Source organism: Hibiscus syriacus, unplaced genomic scaffold, assembly GCF_006381635.1.
Source record: "Hibiscus syriacus cultivar Baekdansim isolate YM2019G1 unplaced genomic scaffold, ASM638163v2 tig00112925_pilon, whole genome shotgun sequence".
NCBI classification, from domain to species: domain Eukaryota; kingdom Viridiplantae; phylum Streptophyta; class Magnoliopsida; order Malvales; family Malvaceae; genus Hibiscus; species Hibiscus syriacus.
The window spans coordinates 1282309-1302353 of record NW_024063420.1 but is presented as its reverse complement, the minus strand read 5'-3'; the positions used below and the strand labels follow the sequence as shown (position 1 = coordinate 1302353).

At 34.3% G+C, this 20045-nt stretch overlaps 1 protein-coding gene across 1 annotated transcript; it reads left to right on the top strand.

Moving 5' to 3' along the window:
• Positions 1 to 2113: 2113 nt before the first annotated feature.
• LOC120184655 (protein ACTIVITY OF BC1 COMPLEX KINASE 8, chloroplastic-like) lies at positions 2114 to 12627 on the top strand. The gene is given in 22 exon segments (XM_039189070.1): positions 2114 to 2635; positions 3259 to 3394; positions 3939 to 4105; positions 4341 to 4461; positions 6241 to 6341; positions 6625 to 6723; positions 7858 to 7968; positions 8065 to 8144; positions 8284 to 8318; positions 8321 to 8352; positions 8929 to 9002; positions 9111 to 9180; positions 9272 to 9360; positions 9689 to 9813; positions 10405 to 10485; positions 10569 to 10629; positions 10740 to 10794; positions 10882 to 10980; positions 11070 to 11159; positions 11796 to 11855; positions 11949 to 12072; positions 12433 to 12627. Coding segments are annotated over 21 exon segments (2325 nt in total). The 3' UTR covers positions 12066 to 12072; positions 12433 to 12627.
• Positions 12628 to 20045: the final 7418 nt, after the last annotated feature.

Below are 20045 nucleotides of genomic sequence, written 5' to 3'. Positions count from 1 at the left end.
TATCATGAATCATTAATTCAACTGTCAGGTAGCAACTAAACTGATAATGAACGTGTTCAAACGACAGTAAACCAACCTTTTGTACTTTATTTACTTGTATTGGATGTTTCGTTGATAGGTGATGAAACTTTCGTATTATTTTTGATTGTAAATGAAATGTTGTAGCATATATATGCCTAGAATCACTTTCATAGGTGATGAAACTTGCTGTTAGGGATGGATTGAGGGGTTTGGGACAGTCGTCCTTATGTTTTTATATAATTTACATATTTTTTTAATTTTTTTATTAAAAATCTGTCTCCTATCATGTTCGGCTCTTAATATAAAATCTTACTTCTACTCGGACTTGTTGCGTCTGACATGTTAGTCATTTTTTTAAAGCAGGTGATGAATGTTGCTTTCTGTCCTTTGGTTACTGCTTTTACTAGTAACTAGTTTACAACAGTCATTTTTTTAAAGTTATTGTAAACCGGAAGTAAAATGGTAGCTGAAACTAGTGAAATCCTTTATCAAGAAGTGTAAACAAAATTAAAAAGAAGACTATAATTGCAGGCTAATTTCTAAAATATTTCTCTCTAGAAATGTAAAAAAGAAAAGAATCTATTGTCTCTGTAGAATTTAATTTATCAAAAACAAATTTTGTGACCAAAACCTTGACGAGAATGAACCTTAAAACCAAAGCTCCGAATACCCAAAACTTTAAAATGAACAAAAGAGAGAGGGGAAGAGGCAGATCTCATGTAACAAAAGCCATTAATCAGTTTTGCAAAACTCTTCAAACATTGCTCCAGTGTCACGTATGTGTTATAATATGGTTTAAGGCTGAAAGATGACATGGTTGGATTGGGATCTGTAAAGTTTTTGAGGAATTTTGGGTCAATGGAAAAAGGAAATGCCCAGAGATTGTTAAAAAGTATGATCCGCTTGAACCCAAGGAATTGAACCCAACGTGAATCGAACACGCAACCTTCTGATCTTGAGTCAGACGCGCTACCATTGTTCCACTTATCCTATTGTGATCCTGGATAGCTAAAAGATTACTTAAATAAATAATTGTTGTAACTTCTTGCGACAATTTGTGTGTGATATATATTGTTAAGTGGTTGCTATTTTATGATTCATTTACAATTTTGCAACAAAATATATATTTGTTTATGTTAAATATTATATAGTGAACTAAAGTGCATAGACAATATCTCTAGTAAGCCCACATAATATATCAAATAAATTTTAAAGTTCAACAATTAAATGGAAGATCCATCAATCTACAAATAGTCATAATAACATTCCGAATGATAAACACATTAAATATCACTATAAATATATTCCAATCAAGAAAAAACTGAAACTCTCATTTTATATCATTTTTTTATCTTCATGACAATTTATCATCTTCTTCATCTAAAAATCGACAAATGATTGTTTATTCATTTACTATGATTTTCCATTCTCAACAATTACTTTTAACGAATTGAGAACGGAGAAATTTATATTAGTTGAGGAATTTATATCTTGAACAATATAACTCTAGTGGGTTTAGCCGTTTAGGCTTACTCATAAAAGTGGCAGTCGCAGATATAAATTACTTAGCCAGTTGAAAACGGAGAAATTTTGAGTGATGAGGAAGAAGAGCAAAATTGGTTTGATTCGCAGAAAAAACATGGACGGAATTAAGAAGTGAGAAACATATGTACAACATGGTTGTAAAGGATGGATCAAAGGATACGTACACGGCTAGGATTTTTTTTTGGTTAAGGATATATAATAAAATTGGAGATTTTAGCTTAATAAAAACAAAATATAATTAACACGTCAGCCTCCAAGTCCAGGCTCTGGGGCCAAGACATCTCCGCTTCCAACCACAGCTCTCGAAATCCCTTCATTCTCTATCCTCCTCCTGCCACGTGTCACCCCATCCTCCACCCACTTTTCTCCTCTCTTAATCCCACTTGGTTTTCTTCCAACTCTGTCTGTTTCTCCTCCACTCTTCCACCACAAAACCTTCACCGTCCTGAAAAGAGAGAAAGTAATGAAAAAAACAATTGGGGAGGTTTAGTTAGGGTTTGATTCAAGTTTTCTAGCTCTGGAAGAATAATATTCTTAGGTTGCATTAATGGCATCATCTCTGCCATTACTACAGCTTCACTTTCTCTTCCCAACATCAGCAACTTCGAAGCACCGGTTTTATCTCTCTACACGTTCTTCTCTCTCCGGAGTATCTCTTACCGGGAATAGCCATTTAAGGAACGGTGTCGTTTTGCGTTCTCGAGTTAGAGCGCTTAAAGGAGAAGGAGTTTCCTATGAGGAACGGGAGCAAGAATTTATCAAGGAAGTCAACGGTAGGTTGAAATTGAATGGAAATGGTAGTGCCGGTAAGTATGAATACGAGAATGGATCGGTTGACGGATGTACCAACGGTGGAGTTGGGGTGGTGGAGACTGAGAGCAATGACAGCTTGGTCAAGTATGTGAACGGGAACGGGAATGGTGCGGCGGCGGAAGTCACGGTGGCGGAGGTGGTGTCGGTGGAAGAAGAAGGAAAAGGAGTTGCTTCGGAGGAGGCGAGGAAAAAGAGGGTAGAAGAGATTGGGAAAGAGGACGCTTGGTTCAAGCGGAGCAGTAAAGACCAGGTCGAGGTACTTGGGATTGATTTTTAGAAAACCGTAGTTTTATTTGGTCCTTGCTTTTTTATTCTTGAATATTTCTGCCAAGCATAGTAAATGGTAGACAGTAAACCATATTAATTCAGAGGGAGGAAGCTTTGATTAAAATGACTTGAATACATAATTATTTAACAGTTTGTTCTTTAAACCATGATTTTTTTATTTATTTTTTTTGAAATAAATGTTACTGCTACTATTATATAACAAGATACAGGGCTTTTGGGATCTGAACTATGAGCTGAAAATTTTGCTTGCTTGTAAGCCAATGTACTACTAGTTCAGAGTTTTTAGGATTGCTTTAAAATCTTGGTTGTAGATCTCCATGATTGATATATTATCTTATTTCATTGTTGGAGAGGACTATATACAAGTACAACCATTAACAAACAAAATCTAGGTTTAAGATAGTGTCAGGGTGCCTTTCCTTGATATACATTCTCACTCATTTCTGTGATGTGCATTTGATATTCATATAACTTTTGTAGTATATGTTGAGTCAACTGCACTGATTTATTTTTAGTTTCACAACCGTCTCTTTTTTGTCTGTTCTTACTAAGTAGTTGTATTAACCATAATCTTGCGGCAATAAATCTCAGGTTTCTGTTGCACCTGGGGGGCGTTGGAGTAGATTCAAAACCTACTCAACAATACAAAGGACCTTGGAAATATGGGGATTTGTTCTAACTTTTATATTTAAGGCATGGTTGAACAATCAGAAATTCTCCTATCGAGGTCAGTGACTATTTGCCTCCTTTTTTGTATTAAAAATATTTTTTTCCTATCGTTTTATTTGGAGGAAAATAAATTATACAAATCGGATTAGCTCAAATTTGATCCATGACATCTGATGAAAAAGGTGATATTTTTTAGAAATGTTATTTTACAAAGAATGCATCACATGCAATATAATTTCATTGTCTTACATTTTAGCAACCCTAATTTAAGTTTGACTAGATAAATGGGTGTTCTTGAATACAATTAACATTCATGAGTTGCAAATAAAAAAAAAGGATTGCTAGTTTATGAAAGAATTGGCTTTAGATGACTGACATGATCCAGCAATGTTATCAGGATGTTAAATTTTCTTTGAGATTCTTTTCATTCTGTATATTGTCTTTATAGACTGTGTGATTGTAGCATCCTCTTTTATTTCTGAATTAGTACCAAATGTTGGAATAGAGAGGTGTAAGGGGTGGTTTAAGGTCTTATATAACATATTGTCGTGTATCCTAGTTGTTGGCATTATATATCTTGTTATAAGGTTTCATTCATGCAGGAGGAATGACTGAGGAAAAGAAAGTTCTAAAGCGGAAGGCCCTAGCAAAATGGTTAAAAGAAAGTATCTTGAGACTGGGTCCTACTTTCATCAAAATTGGCCAGCAGTTCTCCACTAGGGTGGACATTCTTTCTCAAGAATATGTTGATCAGTTGTCAGAGCTACAGGTTGAAGTTCCTTTTCTTTTGAATTTTAACTTTTAGGTTGAATATTTTTAATTGTGAATGTTCGTTCTGCTTGTAGAAGAATTTGTTCAGGGCAGATCAAGAAAAAACCTGTGATAATTCTGTGCCCCAAATCATATAACAATTTCTAGTCTTCCTTCTGCAAGAGAGAATTTCTAGCCAGATGGTTTTTGAATTTAGAACTTTGTAAGTAACAATTAATTCTATTCACGTGCAGGATCAAGTTCCACCTTTTCCATCAGAGACTGCAGTATCTATTATTGAAGAAGAGCTTGGAGGCCCTGTAGGTGATATCTTTGATCGGTTTGACTATGAACCCATTGCTGCTGCTAGTCTTGGTAATTTTAATGTCATATACATTCTTTTAATTTGAATTGTTTTCCCCCCATCAAATAAACATTGCATAAGATCAAGTGGTAAAAGATATATTATGCTGAGGTTACTGTGAACATTGTCAATCATCAAATTATATAACATATACCCCCCCCCCCCCGAAATACATATGCATGCATTTCTGATTTTGAATAAGGTTTCCCAAAGATTTGCAGCATCTAATGGCAATTGGTATATTCTTAAAAAATGTTTTCTTCATTTGTTCTTTCTGTTTTCTTTCGTTCTCTTATTTCCTTGTAAAAATTCCAACTATTTCCAATTTGGTGGACTATTTAGTAGTTGGACTAAAAATGACATGTAAATAAGAAATATTCTAAAGATTAATTCAGATCTCACTGTGGCTAAAAGAAATTTATTGATCTAAGGAATTCATATGATAATTTATCAAAAAATGTTTCTATTCTATTGCTTTATTAACACATTCATGTGGCATCTAATGCCTATTTAATTATATCTATGAATATGAATTTTATAGATTTCTATGAACTTGTGATGTTTAACATCCTTAAAATGTATAAAATGAAATGAGAGAAATATATAACGGTATTTCCCATTAGCAGTAATGGGAGTATGACTTTCACCTTTTTTCCCTCAATTGTAACAACTCAATTAAATGAATGAAAAAAAAACCCCATTTTTTACTGCTTACACAAGGATGTGTCTTAAATCATGCACAATATACATGATATGATCCGTATAATTGACCTTCATAGTTGTAAAAGACTTGTTTGTTTTATGTTAGTCATCCATTTATCATTTTGTATTGATACATAACATATTAAGTGCATATATGTTAAAGCTTCACCTAGCCACTCTATTTAACTATATAAAAAAGAGTAAACTTTCTTCAGTGATGTTATGCCATTCACCAAGCCGCGCCTGCGCCTTAGCATTTTTCAAAGAAAAGTGCCTCAAACCCTTTCAGGCATGTCCCATTCGGTCAGGTTCATGCCTAGGCACGCTTTATTTAAGGTGATTGGCATAAAAGGAGCCGGCTTGATTGAATTTCTCTTTAATCTCTTTTAACTTTCACATCTTTTTTCCCATTTGATATACCTTTACTGGTAAGAAAAGGATAATGTCAAACTCTATGTTTGCAATATTTGTGCATTCAACAACGAACTTTGACCATAAGGAAATCATGCGTATTGACCAATAAAAAAATTGCATGTTTTGTAGATAAACTAGACAGAGTTGATTGTATATCTTAAGCTTTATATATATACTCAAAACCTCACATATACATATTACACTTTACTTCACTCAGGCTAGTGTTTTTTTGTGTGTGCCCTTCGCCTGAGGCAATGTGAAGGCTTTAGCACGCCTTGTGCCCTTGACAACATTGCTTGTCATCAATTATTTTGTTACATTTTATGTTGAAAAAATTAAAATATGTAATTCAAATGCGTTTGCTAATATTTAGTAGTCAATTAGAAAACAGAAGACACAAATGGTTTTTAGCATGGTTAAACAATAAAGAAGCAAGAGAACATGCACACGATAAAAGTTGGATATCTATACACTGACAGTGAACTGTATAAAGACATGTTACCATACCATACCTTGTTTGTGTATAACTAAAACCAAATTTATATTTTAACTTGTAGCATCATGTGGTTCCCTGGCATGTATGGATCTATACACCATCAGTGTACGAAGTTTAAATCCATAATAATTTGTTAGTTGATAAAACTGAATTGACAGATATGTTTTTCCTTTTCCAGGCCAAGTCCATCGGGCAAAATTAAAGGGCCAAGAGGTTGTTATCAAAGTACAAAGACCTGGTCTAAAGAGCCTCTTTGATATTGATCTTAAAAACCTGAGGGTTAGTATTACTAATTTTTGGAATTCTGTGTACCACTGGTTGTTGTTATATTCTTGTCTTAATTTCAACATGCCTACGGTTTCTTAGCTTTTATTACTTTCGTATGTTTCCATTTTACACTTTAATTTGTTTAGGAAACGTGATTTGTAGTTAATTACAGTTGTTTTTCTATCACCATAATTGAGTAATAAGAAACTGCTGCAGTCCTGCTTTTTCTATTAAGATAATCTTGAAAAGCACTTTTGGAGTTGAATATTCTGACTCTTGTTTGGTTGGGCCTCAGGTAATAGCTGAATATCTTCAAAAGATTGACCCAAAGTCGGATGGCGCAAAGCGAGACTGGGTTGCAATTTATGATGAATGTGCAAGTGTGTTGTATCAGGTAGTCCGTTCACTGCATCAGAAGCAATCAAGTGACTTTCTTTTGAAGTGCTTTACTCTAATAAGCTAGATTGCATGCAATTCGTAATTGCTAATATTTCCCTATAAAATTTATGCATGAAGATTCTTTATTTTAAATTTTAAGAAATTTCGTTATTGCTTATTAAAAATTGATGCTATAAAGATCCCAATGTTACCAGACTAGATGAAATTAGCATAATCAACTAGGAAGAGACTAAAAGGTAAGTGAGGATAAACAAGTAGGGAACGCATATAGATAAGGGAAATCAGAAAAAAAAAAACATATAAACAGAAGAAATATATGGATAACTGGAAGGACTGGGGAGGAAAACCCAGAAAGAATCAATAGAGCCGAAAAATCAATAATTCATTATCCAAATATTGCTAGAACTAAAAACAAATAAGTGTAAATTCAATTTTAAACCATTAGTGAATCTCCCTCAGCAACAATGTAAGAATTGAGTGCATAATTTTAGATAAAATAAAGGATTTATCATGAATAAGAATGATAAAATGATTGGATTGTATACTCATGCAACAAAGCTGAGGGAAGGGTGGATATTTCTTTTGGCACAATTGCTGGTAGTTTATTTGGAACCTGTGTCATCACCAAACCTTCTAGCCTTGTGCAATAGACTCCTTTTAGAGGGAGAAGTCTTGGATGAAGTTTGAAATTAGGCACGAAGAGAGAGGATTTTGTGCTATGGCTGATCCTGCAATAAGGGAAGGTATTGATAAACATAACAGATATCATGAATAGTACTAAGACTTCCAGGGCGAATCCTAATTTAGAGATGGTAATAATGAGAAGGAAGACCATTAATTGATCATGACATCCTTTTAAATTTATACTTTTTGAGAATTTTGAAAGGTCTATGAACGTGAAACTGTAAAATATCAACAAGGAAATGAGAATGCATTTTGGAATTTGGATTCCCGTTTAATTCCATAATTAAAAAGCAACTTATAGGCAAACTATTTAAGTATTTATCTTCTTGACATGCAGGTTAAATGCATAATACTGCCTAGAATGAGTTTCTATCTTCTTTCAACGAATTTTGCAACTTTTTCATTGATATTAACTTAATACAATATATATGTACGCAATTTTCAGGAAATTGATTACACAAAGGAAGCTTCCAATGCAGAATTATTTGCCAGTAATTTCAAAGACATGGAATATGTGAAAGTTCCATCAATATACTGGGAATACACCACACCACAGGCATGAATTTTGTGAATTTCTATATATAAAAAAAGAGTTGGAATGTCTTCTGGATTTACATTTATAAATGTTCAATTGTTCATGTAATCATTGTAGGTCCTGACCATGGAATATGTTCCTGGGATCAAAATAAACAAAATTCAAGCTTTAGATCAGTTGGGAGTTGATAGGAAAAGGTTTTGCTAATTTCCCTACTGAAAACCATATTCCATGCAGTGCTTGTTTCTCCTACATATAAACAAGTGATTACAATTTATGATGTTCCTGTTACCCTTCTTGCTCTTGAAAAATTATTACATTTTATATGTGATACAGGTTGGGCAGATATGCTGTTGAATCTTACTTGGAACAAATTTGTCTCATGGTTTTTTCCATGCTGACCCAGTAAGTTTTTGAGCTTATACAAATACCTTGGTTACACAAGATATTTGGGCTTATTTGTGGAAATGCTAGGTGAAGGGGCATGAGTTGCTTAATGCTTATTATGTTTGCACTTAAAATAGTAGCACATATATCATTTCATGCTGTAGTTTCAAAGGAATGCTGTGCTTTTCATTTCATATGCCTAGTGTTTCCTTTTAGAACTAAAATGTGCAGTATCAATCGGCAGTTAGCTTCATATAATTATTTTCTCAGATTACAAAATCAACTTAGTGAGTTCCTCCTTGCATAATTTTTCTTTACTAAGCAAGAAAAGTTCTATGGTACAACTATAAACCTAAATTACTGATATTAGAAATTGTTAAGAAGAAAAAAATGTTGTAGCCTATTAGTATATTCCCAGAATTGGGAGACTTCTTGTAGCCTATTCATAATACCTTTTCTAGGTCTCGAGACCAATAGCTGTAGTAGAGATACATAAGCTGTAGTCCTCTAGTTCCATGATTTCTTAATGCTGTCAGCCCTCAGGCCTGTCTAATAAGAGCTTTATTACGATTTCTCTTTCTTTCGTTTCTGTAGCACCCAGGAAATATTGCTGTTGATGATGTTAATGGTGGACGGTTGATCTTCTATGACTTTGGCATGATGGGAAGGTAATTTCCTACGCTTGGGTTTTTGCAATCAGCATTCTGAATAGAAAGCTTTTCAGGATGATTGGTGACTTTTCCTGACTTAAATCTTCTGTTTTTGGCACCTTGCAGTATCAGTTCAAACATCAGAGAAGGTTTGTTGGAAGCATTCTACGGAGTTTATGAGAAGGATCCTGATAAGGTAATTGTGTCCTTAAGAAACAGCCATATCATGCATTAGTTTGTGGACTTCCATTGTTATATTCTGATACTGATTAAATCAACCTCAATAGGTCCTTCATGCAATGATTCAGATGGGTGTTCTTGTGCCTACTGGAGATATGACAGCTGTCAGACGAACAGCACAATTCTTCCTTAACAGGTAGATTAATGAAGAGAAAAATCTGTGATTTTAACTTTTCAGGGCATCCTTAAGTTTCTTTTGTCTAATAGGAGGATCTTTGTCTAAACTTTAAAGTGTGCTTTTGTATGCTTGTCTGATACTGGAAGGAGAAATAGTTCATTTTCTCTGCCAACTTAGTAATTGGACATGCTCTGCGCTTGATAGAACATAAGTTTAAAAGTTAGTGTAAACCATTTTTTTAACTGAGTAAACAAAAGGCATGACTGGCAAAAGTGATGTGAATTAGAGTTGTCTCTTTCATCTAATATTCTGTTGAATGGGAAGTACATAAATGCAATTATTTCAGTTTTGAAGAGCGCCTTGCTGCTCAAAGAAGGGAGAGAGAAATGGCCGCAACAGAACTTGGATTTAAGAAACCATTGACAAAGGAGGAAAAGATGGAGAAAAAAAAGGAACGTCTGGCTGCAATCGGTAATATGCTTTGTAAATGTAAACTAAGGTTTTACACTCTTGAATGCATCAGTAAGGATTTAATATTGAGCCAACTAACTCAGCAAAGAGGACATGAGACCTTTTCATATCTTCAGTGGGGAAGATTCACTAAGCATCTAATAGGCTAATTCGTTTTACAATTTATTTGACATTTATAATACATGGGCATACATAAATAAGCAATCAGATGAAAAATATAATGTCAGCTTTGCTATTAGCAGATCAGTTTAGAAAAAAAAAAACCGGTGTTATGTCTTATGAAAAGATCGCATCCCTTGCAAGGTGTGGCGTTTTAGGCTTTTAGCCTCCTCTTAACAAGAAAAATATGTCTATCATGTACACATTACTTGTAGCAGGATACTGAAAGCTCTTGGAAACTTGAGTTGTCTTCCTTTATATTAGGTTCAGTTGAAAGTCCTTAGAAAGACCTTCCTCTTTTAGATTGAACTGTTTTTTCTTCTGATCTATTGATTTCCATTTATATCCCTTTGAGTTGATATTCAGTTGTTTACCCTTTATTTTTTCTTTAGTGGGTTCCTGCTTCTCATTAATATTACATTACCTGAACAGGGGAAGATTTATTAGCCATTGCAGCAGATCAACCCTTCAGATTCCCTGCCACATTCACATTTGTTGTCAGATCATTTTCAGGTAATACACTAACCTGGTGGCTTCATTTATATTTGTGATGTATTGAACAAGAACTTAAGCACAACGTATTATTTCACCTGCAGTATTAGATGGCATAGGGAAGGGCCTTGATCCTCGGTTTGACATAACTGAGATTGCAAAACCGTGAGTGTGGTTTTATGTCCTTAAGATCCTTACAATTTTTACTTACCTATTCTGGTTTAGTCATTCATTTTGTCTGTATATCTTATTATATTGCACTTTATTGCTTCTAGTTATGCACTGGAGTTGTTAAGATTCCGTGAAGCTGGAGTTGAAGTTGCCTTGAAGGTAATATTCTAATCTTTTATTCTAGATTTGAGTTGTACTTTTCATGATAAAGTTCCATTTTCATGATAACCTATATAAATATTTCAGGACTTCAGAAAGAGATGGGACAGACAGTCCCGTGCGTTCTACAACTTATTTAGGCAGGCGGATAGAGTTGAGAAGCTTGCTGAAACCATCCAAAGATTGGTAGGGTTCGAGATTCCTTCTATAATTTGTTTGAAAGGTTAAAATATTTGCTGTGTTTAACTGATGGTGCAAAATGCTGCATATTACAGGAACAAGGCGATCTAAAGCTTAGAGTGCGAACTTTGGAGGCTGAAAGGGCTTTCCAACGTGTTGCTGCTGTTCAGAAGACAGTAGGAAGTGTGAGTTAAATTTTATAATTATATATAGTTTTTTTTGTTTTTTTTCTTATTTAATAGTTTGATATATGTTTTTAACCATGAAACAATTTAAAATTCCTTTAAACATCATTTTGCACTGCTGAATTCCCACATTTCCAAGTGGATGAAGAAAGTTTCTTGTTTTTTGGGTAACATTAAGTTCTCTTATATGCATCCTTCCATAGGTTGGTAACTCGTTAGATAGGGATGTAGGCCCAGCATGATCCCCTTCCCCTTCTGTACTTGCATTACCTTGGCATTATGTTCCAATGGGGCATTTGGGAGAACTTCGAAAGTGATGGGATTTGTGGCAATGAAGTGAACGAGTTGCATGATGTACATGCTTTTCATGCAATTGTTGTAATGGTTTTGATGGTACCTCTGAAAATCTGACTTAAAGAAATTTAAAAAGAATGAAATATAATGTACTTCATATATTACTAGAATTGAAGGGTTTTATAGCTCACTGAATTTCGTTTTTCTTTCCTTTTTCTGTTTATTATTTTCATATACACATTCTTGGTAGCTTTTCAATATACTCTACATTCTGCAAAACATTCAGAATATCAAAACTAGATATTTTACTTGGTGACAATGTTCTGTTTTACCTATAAACAGGCAGTAGCTGCTGGAAGCTTGATCAATCTTGCAACAATTTTGTACCTCAATTCCATTAGAGTAAGCTCTCTATTTAATATGAATCTATATATATTAATACAACCTTCAGTCCTGACTCTCTGTAATCATTTGCTCTTATGGTTATCATTTTAGGTACCAGCTGTTGCTGCATATATCATCTGTGCATTTTTCAGCTTCCAAGTTCTTATTGGTATTATCAAGGTGAAAAGATTTGACCAGCGAGAAAGGTTGATAACAGGAACTGCTTGAGTAACAGGTGAGCAAATCTTATTTCTTTTACACTTTATGCATCTTGCTTTAAGCTCTTCCTTCAGCTTTATACGTAATATATAATGTAAATGAGATCCATCTGAGTTGTTTGACACCTGAAGTACTGATAAGATTGAGGATGAGCTTCATAAGATTATTCATATTAAAATTATATGTCGGCTTACAAAGGGTTAACAATGTACTTTTTTCTTTCTAAAAAATACCATTTTTTCCAACATGCAAAATGTTTGATGCAAAGAAAGGTATCCGAGCATAAAGGACTTGTTTTAAGCACTTCCTTCACTTCTATGGTTAGGTTATCGTAGGAAACCGAAAAATATCCGAGCTTTGAACTTTGTCTTTGCAGATATGAAGATTCCACCACTCAAACCAAGCTTTGATGATAAATCAAATTCCAGCTACCGAAACAAAATGAGAGGCATAGACATGCTACATTTTTGTTTGTTAATTCAAAAGAAATGAAAGCCTTCAATCTTAGTAAAATTTAGTCAATGAGATGTTTAGCAGCTATGCATTTGGGATGGCCTTCCTCAAAAGCTCACAAAAATCTTGATGATGTTCTAGTTAAAAGCCTAATTGTGGCAAGTCCTTTAGCAGCTTGATTTTCATGTAACAAGTCTTTTAGGCAATAGCACAATGCAGCTACCTGTCATAATTTAATAGGGGACATGTCTATAAGCTGTGTATAATATTTTAACATACATGAAAAATATTGTGTAATTTGTAAGCTATATACCATTTGCACCGATTACAAGAGTATAGTTTCTAATAGACTTGGCAATTTGTACATGCATGTCTGTTTTTTCATTGTTCAATCACATAAACATAACACAAATTAATAAATGTGTTAAATTGGTATGTTACTCATGTTTAAATGTAGGATAAACTACATGTTTAGTACATCAATTATCACTTTTATTTTGTTTTGGTCATTCAACTATTTTTGTTTTAAAATCATATCTAACGTTGCGTTTTGGTTTTATTTTGGTCACTTACTGTTAAAAATGAACGGCGATACTGATGTATCACCATAAGATAATGTCACATCATCATGAAAAAAATTAATGACGAGTGATCAAAATGAAAGCAAAATATAAAGTCAGGTATGGTTTTGAAAAAAATAATAGTTGAGTGACCAGAATGGAATAAAAGTGATAGTTATAGTACTAAACGTGTAATTTACCCTTTAATCATATTTTGTTACATTGGTTTTTCAAAGAACAAAATTGATATGAAATGGAGGTGAAGTGGTCCTCGTGTTGAGTTGGCAATTACATGCTCCTCGTTGTTACCTGAGAAATGGCAACAAAAAAAAAGAGTTAAAAGAAGAGATGGGATTGTAGAACTGTTGTATTGAAACACCGACTTCCAACGTTTGAAAAGTATCCATTAGCTAAATCTGATATTCATTAGCTGTCAGTCACTTGATGTTACCTTTTATAATCATTCAAATTCATTATTGTAAATCAGATAGCCGTCCAGTAACTCTTCCTATTTGACCTACTTAATTACCACTTACAATCCACTTCCACTTGGTAATTCTAGATTTTAATCAGTTAAATTTTAACCCTAAATGAGGCGACAGTTATCCTATAATTACTTATTAATTATCAAAAAGAACTATTGTTATTGGTAATAAATTATTATCACTTGAAGAGAATTAGGATAAATCAAATGAGGGAATGTAATTTCGAATTTTTGACAATAATATTTTCATGAACCAAACGTTCCTTAAGACTTTTCCTACTTCCAATATCACTTTCGAGAGAGGTGCAGTCGTTGCACTTCTAAAGACAACCTTGGTGGGATCTTTTGGAGGTGGAGTCACACGATGACTTAACCACTATCGTTGTTGTTTTTCTTTGGTTTTTGTTAGCTGGATGATGCTTGTCATGTTTATGTTTACATGACATGCCTTCTACTCCAACGACAGACGATGAAAATGGAATATGTCTACTATTACTATATAATAAATAGAGATTGAATTTGGAAAAACAAGTTTATTTCAGTAATAGAATGACCACATCAAATCGATAAAAAGGAACACGGAGGTCCTTCCACCAACCCCTGCATGTCTTCTTCATTGTATCTTTGTGTTTGTTTTCCAGATGGAAGCCTTTGTTTAACTACAAATCTGACCGTCTTAAAGTAGATCTGGAAACTAGGACTCCCCCCCCCCGTTGTCAGTCACGTTCTTGTGATTCCATCTTTTAAATCATAGTGCCTACATTGACAATGTACCTCAGTGCCGTTATTTCTAGTTTTTTGTTTGCCCTTTGTGGGCTTTTTAGTTGTTACAATGTTGTTAACGTGTATTTTATATACTGCCTCTTGATTGCTTTCAACTAATGGACCATTCAAACAAAAATGATAAACTACCGATTTAGTCATTAAAATATAGGTTGATTCTATTATCATCATAGAAAAAAAAATATCAATTAGATCATTAATATTTTGTTATAATGTCAATCAAGTTACATGCTGTTAAAAACTTAATAGAAGTGATAACGTGATTTGATATAATAATAATTTTTGTCTTAAAATTTGTATATTTTGATCGTAATTTAAAATATTTCGATAAAATCAAATCTCCATATTTATTTATTTTTATCAATTTAATCCTAATTCAATAATTTTATTTAAATCCTTTATCTATTCCTTCTTTTTCCCTTTTTCTTTAAATTTATTTTATTTCATTTTTTCTTATGTCGTCATTATTGTATGCGCCATTACTATAATTGTCATTTTGATGTGCTAAAGGGGAATTGCAGTGAAGCTTGATGTTAATGGTTTGGGTGTTGGAAGTTTCAGGCTGATTTTGGATTCAAAAATGGTGGTCTTCGTGTTAATTATCGTCATTGTTAGATCGATAGTGATATTGATCTGATTCGGTTATTACAATAATGACAACGACTCAGGAGTCAACAGGAACATTTTATTTTTTAAATATTTATGATTTTGTTTCTCATCAAATAATAAATACAATTTATGATAGTTATTTTGTGTTTATATGACATTTTAATGTCTATTATACATGTAACATAATTAATCGTTTAATTATGTTATACTTTATGATACTCTTACATATCTATATATATATATATATATATATATATATATATATATATATATATATATATATATATATATATATGTCCACACAACCACAATTATAAATCTTAATCAAACATTACAAACAAACGTCAAAATATATTAAGAAATGGAATATTATATAAAAGATTTAATAATATATTTTCCTTAAATATATATATTTTTAATATGATATTTGAATTTATTAATTTTAGCATTTAATAGCACCACATTTCAACACTAATGAGTTAGTCATATACGATAATAAAATACCATATCATTATTCGTTGGAATCATCAAATATTATATTAAGAAATCAAATTTAAAGTATTATATTCGATAAAAATGAAATTCAATAATGAATTCAAATATCAACCTATATAAAAGCAAAAAATATAAATATGACTTAATTCAGATTCAACTAATAAATAATCAAACGGCTGGTATATTAAATAACAATTTCTTTCACATTAAAACAAAACAAAGACAATGTAGAAGATTAGTAAAAAAAATTAAATAATTCATAAAAAGATATTTATGTAATAATCCAGAAGTCATTGAATGATTTAAACATTTTTTTAGAAAATCATAGTGTGGTCCGTGCGACTTCCAATGGATAATGACAAGTTGTATCTAAATTAATTTTGTATTAAGATGAGATGTCACCACAACAATGTGAAGTAACAAAATCTGATGAGATCAATGCCTATAATATCAAAAAGAAGAGAGAAACTTCGAAAGACATCATCATAACAAAATCTGTAATTATTTTCTCTTTCTAGGCGATTTTCCCCTACTCTCGCGCGAACATCTACATCTGATCTCTCATCGCTTTCTCTAATTGTTCTTTTTGTCTACACCGTTTTTCGTTTGATTTTGTTTCTGTTAATCGATATTTTTCCTATTAAATTTTGATCTGAAATTTTGCAGGTTCTGGGTTTTTCATATCATATAGCTTTTTGGATTTTACTGAACTATTTTTTTTGCAGGATCTTAAGTTTGTTTATTGCTTTTCGTTTCTGTTTTATTTTTCTCTGTTCTTACTTTCTGACTTATAGTAGCTTATGTTGTTAGTTAAACATAAATAGGATTCGGGTTTCTTTCGATTTGTCACAAAGCTTGTGATTTTGTGCTGGATCTTTGTTGAATTTTCTCTGTGGTTCACTTTATTTTTCCCAGATCTGAACCTCATATTTCTTTTCCTATTAAGAAATTACATTCTCCATTTTGTTAAACAGTTCATTCACAATATTATTATTGCTGCTGTTAGGCCCTGTTTCTAAAAGTTTATGACTTCTTTTCTGCTTAGTTTTCCTAGTCACTTGCATAAGTTGAAATTAGGTTAGTTAAGATCTCGTGTCTGTTTATCGTTTCCTTTTTGAGCTGGGGCTAGCATTTGTATCTCTGTAGCTGAAGGGTTCTAATTTCTTGATGTATAGTCAATTTTAAGCTAGTATCCTCAATTTTTCTATTGGTGCATCTTCTGTCTTCTTTGGATTCATTTTTCATAGTTCCTCATAGCTTCGGATATAGATGATTACTTGAGGTCATGTCCTTCTTTTAGATCCCATAGGGCGTATAGGGGGCGGGCTCGACAGAGTGGTGTCAAGGAGACTAGACTTAGAGTTTGTACGTTGAATGTAGGCACATTAAATGCTAGGATGCTGGAGCTGACCGACGTACTAAGTAATAGGAAAATAGATTTTGCATGTATTCAAGAGACTAGGTGGAAAGGGGCTCGCGCCAGAGAGTGTAACGGGTACAAGTTGTGGTATTCAGGCGTAGATAACGCTAGAAATGGGGTGGGTATCTTGGTATCCTCTAGGCTCAAGGAAAATGTAGTTTAAGTTTATAGATACCGGGATAGGATCATGATGATTAAGGTTATTATAGAAGTGGTGAATGTCCTTTCAGTGTACGCCTCACACGTTGGCCTAGGGGAGGGGGAAAAACGTTGCTTCTGGGATTCGTTAGATGATGTACTTAGGAGCATTCCGGAAGACCAAAGAGTTTTCATAGGGGGAGACATCAATGGCCATATAGGTAGTGGAATCGACGGGTATGACTGTGTTCATGGGGGTTTCGGCTTTGGTAGTAGGAACGAGGAGGGGCGTACATTGCTTGATTTTGCTACTGCACACGATATGGTGGTCACTAACTCCTTCTTTAACAAGAGAGATATGAACTTGATTATGTTCCATAACGGGGGACATTGTACCCAAATAGACTACATCCTGGTTCGAAATCGGGATCGATGGGCTTGCATTAACTGTAAGGTGTTCCCTGAAAAGACATATACATCACAACACAAATTGTTGGTTTTGGTGTTCTGTGTACGCCACGGGCGGAGCACTCATAGGAGGGCTAAACTAGGTAAACCTAGGATCATTTGGAAGAACTTACATGGAGCGACAGCTGATGACTTTAGGAGTAAGATTTTGTTTCATACAGGTTTTAGAACTACAAACTCAAATAATACAGATATGTTATGGAAAAATATGGCAAATTCCATCAGAGAGGTGGGCAAAAACACCCTTGGGTTGTCGACAGGGAAGGTCAAGGAACATAAAGAATTGTGGTGGTGGAACGACGAAGTCCAAACTAAGGTGAAAACAAAGCAAACTTGCTTCAAGGAGTTGCTACAATGCAATGACGACGAAGAAAGATTGAGAGCTAAACAAAAATACAAGGAGGCAAAGCGGGAAGCCAAGAAAATAGTGGCTAAACCAAAGGATAAGGCATACGAGGAAATGTACAAGAGATTAGACACCAATGAAGGACAAAACGACATCTTCAGGCTTACAAAATCCAGGGAGAATAGGAAAAAAGATCTAGGTAGCATTAGGTTTTTTAAGGGAAACAATGATGTTCTTTTAGTGAAAGACCATGATATTAAGAGGGTTTGGGGTAGTTATTTCTTTGGTTTATTTAATAACGGCGCCTCTACCGGTAGAGATAGTAATGTTGATGGGTCAGCCGAGCATAATACTACGACCAATGATTGCCCTACAAATAGGATTGGGATTGAGGAAGTCAAAATGGCCTTTAGAAAGATGGCGAGGGACAAAGTTGTCGGTCCATATCAAATTCCTATCACTGTGTGGTTGACCCTAGGAGAAGAGGGAGTTAGGTGGTTGACCAACATCTTTAATATTATTTTAGAGACTGCCAAGATGCCAGAGAAGAGAGAGTCTATGGTGATATCAATCTATAAGAATAAAGGAGATCCCCAACGTTGTGGTAACTACAGAGGTATTAAACTACTCAGTCATACCATGAAGCTATGGGAAAGGGTGATAGAGGCTAGGTTGAGACATGTTACTAGGGTTTCGGAAAACCAATTTGGCTTTATGCAAGACAGGTCTACTACGGAGGCGATTCATTTACTTCGACAGCTTATGGAGAAATACAGGGATAAAAATAGAGATCTTCACATGGTGTTCATTGACCTTGAGAAGGCGTATGATAGCGTACCCCGCGATACGATCTGGAAGACCTTGGAAACGAGGCAGATCCTAACTGCTTATATCCGGGCGATTCTTGATATGTATTGTAGATATACTACATACGTCAGGACTACAATTGGTGATACCGAGGCATTCTCGGTGGAAATCGGACTCCACCAAGGGTCGGCTCTCAGCCCTTACATCTTCGCCTTGATTATGGACGACATCTATTGTGTTACACCAGATGGTGTTCCGTGGTGTATGCTTTTCGCTGACGACATTATCCTAGTTGCTGAAACAAAAAATGAGCTGAATAGTAGACTGGCTACCTGGAAGACTGCTTTGGAAGAAAAAGGTCTAAGGATCAATATTGAAAAAACAGAGTATTTATGTTCAAACTTCAGTGGGAACCAAAACGATGAAGATGTAGAAGTATGCATTCAAGGACACGTTCTCCCCTCAAAGGATTGTTTCAAATACCTAGGGTCTATGATACATAAAGATGGGGGTGTAGATGATGATGTTACACACCGTATAAAGGCGGGATGGCTAAAGTGGAGGGCTGCTACTGGAGTTTTGTGTGACAATAAGGTGCCTCTAAAACTTAAGGAAAAATTTTATAGAATGAAAATAAGACCAGTGTTACTGTATGGATCAGAATGTTGGGCAATCAAAAAGGATTACAAAAGGAGGATAGAGGCCGCCGAAATGAGAATGCTTCGTTGGGCATATGGTAAGACTCTGTGGGACATGACACCAAACTCTGCTATTAGGATGTCCTTGAGGGTGGTGTATGTATCCGAAAAATTGAGGGAGGGAAGACTACAGTGGTTTGGGCATGTCCTTAGGCGACAACCGTCAGATGCAGTCAGGAGGGTAGAGTCGATTACAATCGACGGTGCTAGAAGGAGAGGACAACCAAGGAGGATGTGGGTAGACTGCTTGAGATCTGATTTGAAGGATTTAGCCCTTACCGAGGACATGACCTGTAACAGGAAAATATGGAGACTTAAGACCATGGTAGTCGAGTAGTGTGGGTTACAGCCATAGAGTGTAGAATCTTTGTCTTCTTTTTAATGACTTTGTAGTAATTTTCATAACGTCTACTTTTTATTCGTTTATGTCATTGGAATTTATGAAGGCTTAGAACTAGGGTAGCGGAGTAATGTTGACTTAGTTTAGGTGGTAACCCATTTGACTTATTCCTTCTAGTAGCTCGCTATCGTAGACTACTGTGTATCCTCCCCTTAATGTTTCCTCTTTTAAAATTTAACCGGGACTTACATTTCTATCTATATGCAGAGATTTTTATACAAGAATTTATTTACAAGGATTACTTCCCATTACAGACGCGCATATGAAGACTGTTCAACTATGTTATATATTTATTTATACAATGCATTGTATTTTATCTTTATTTTTA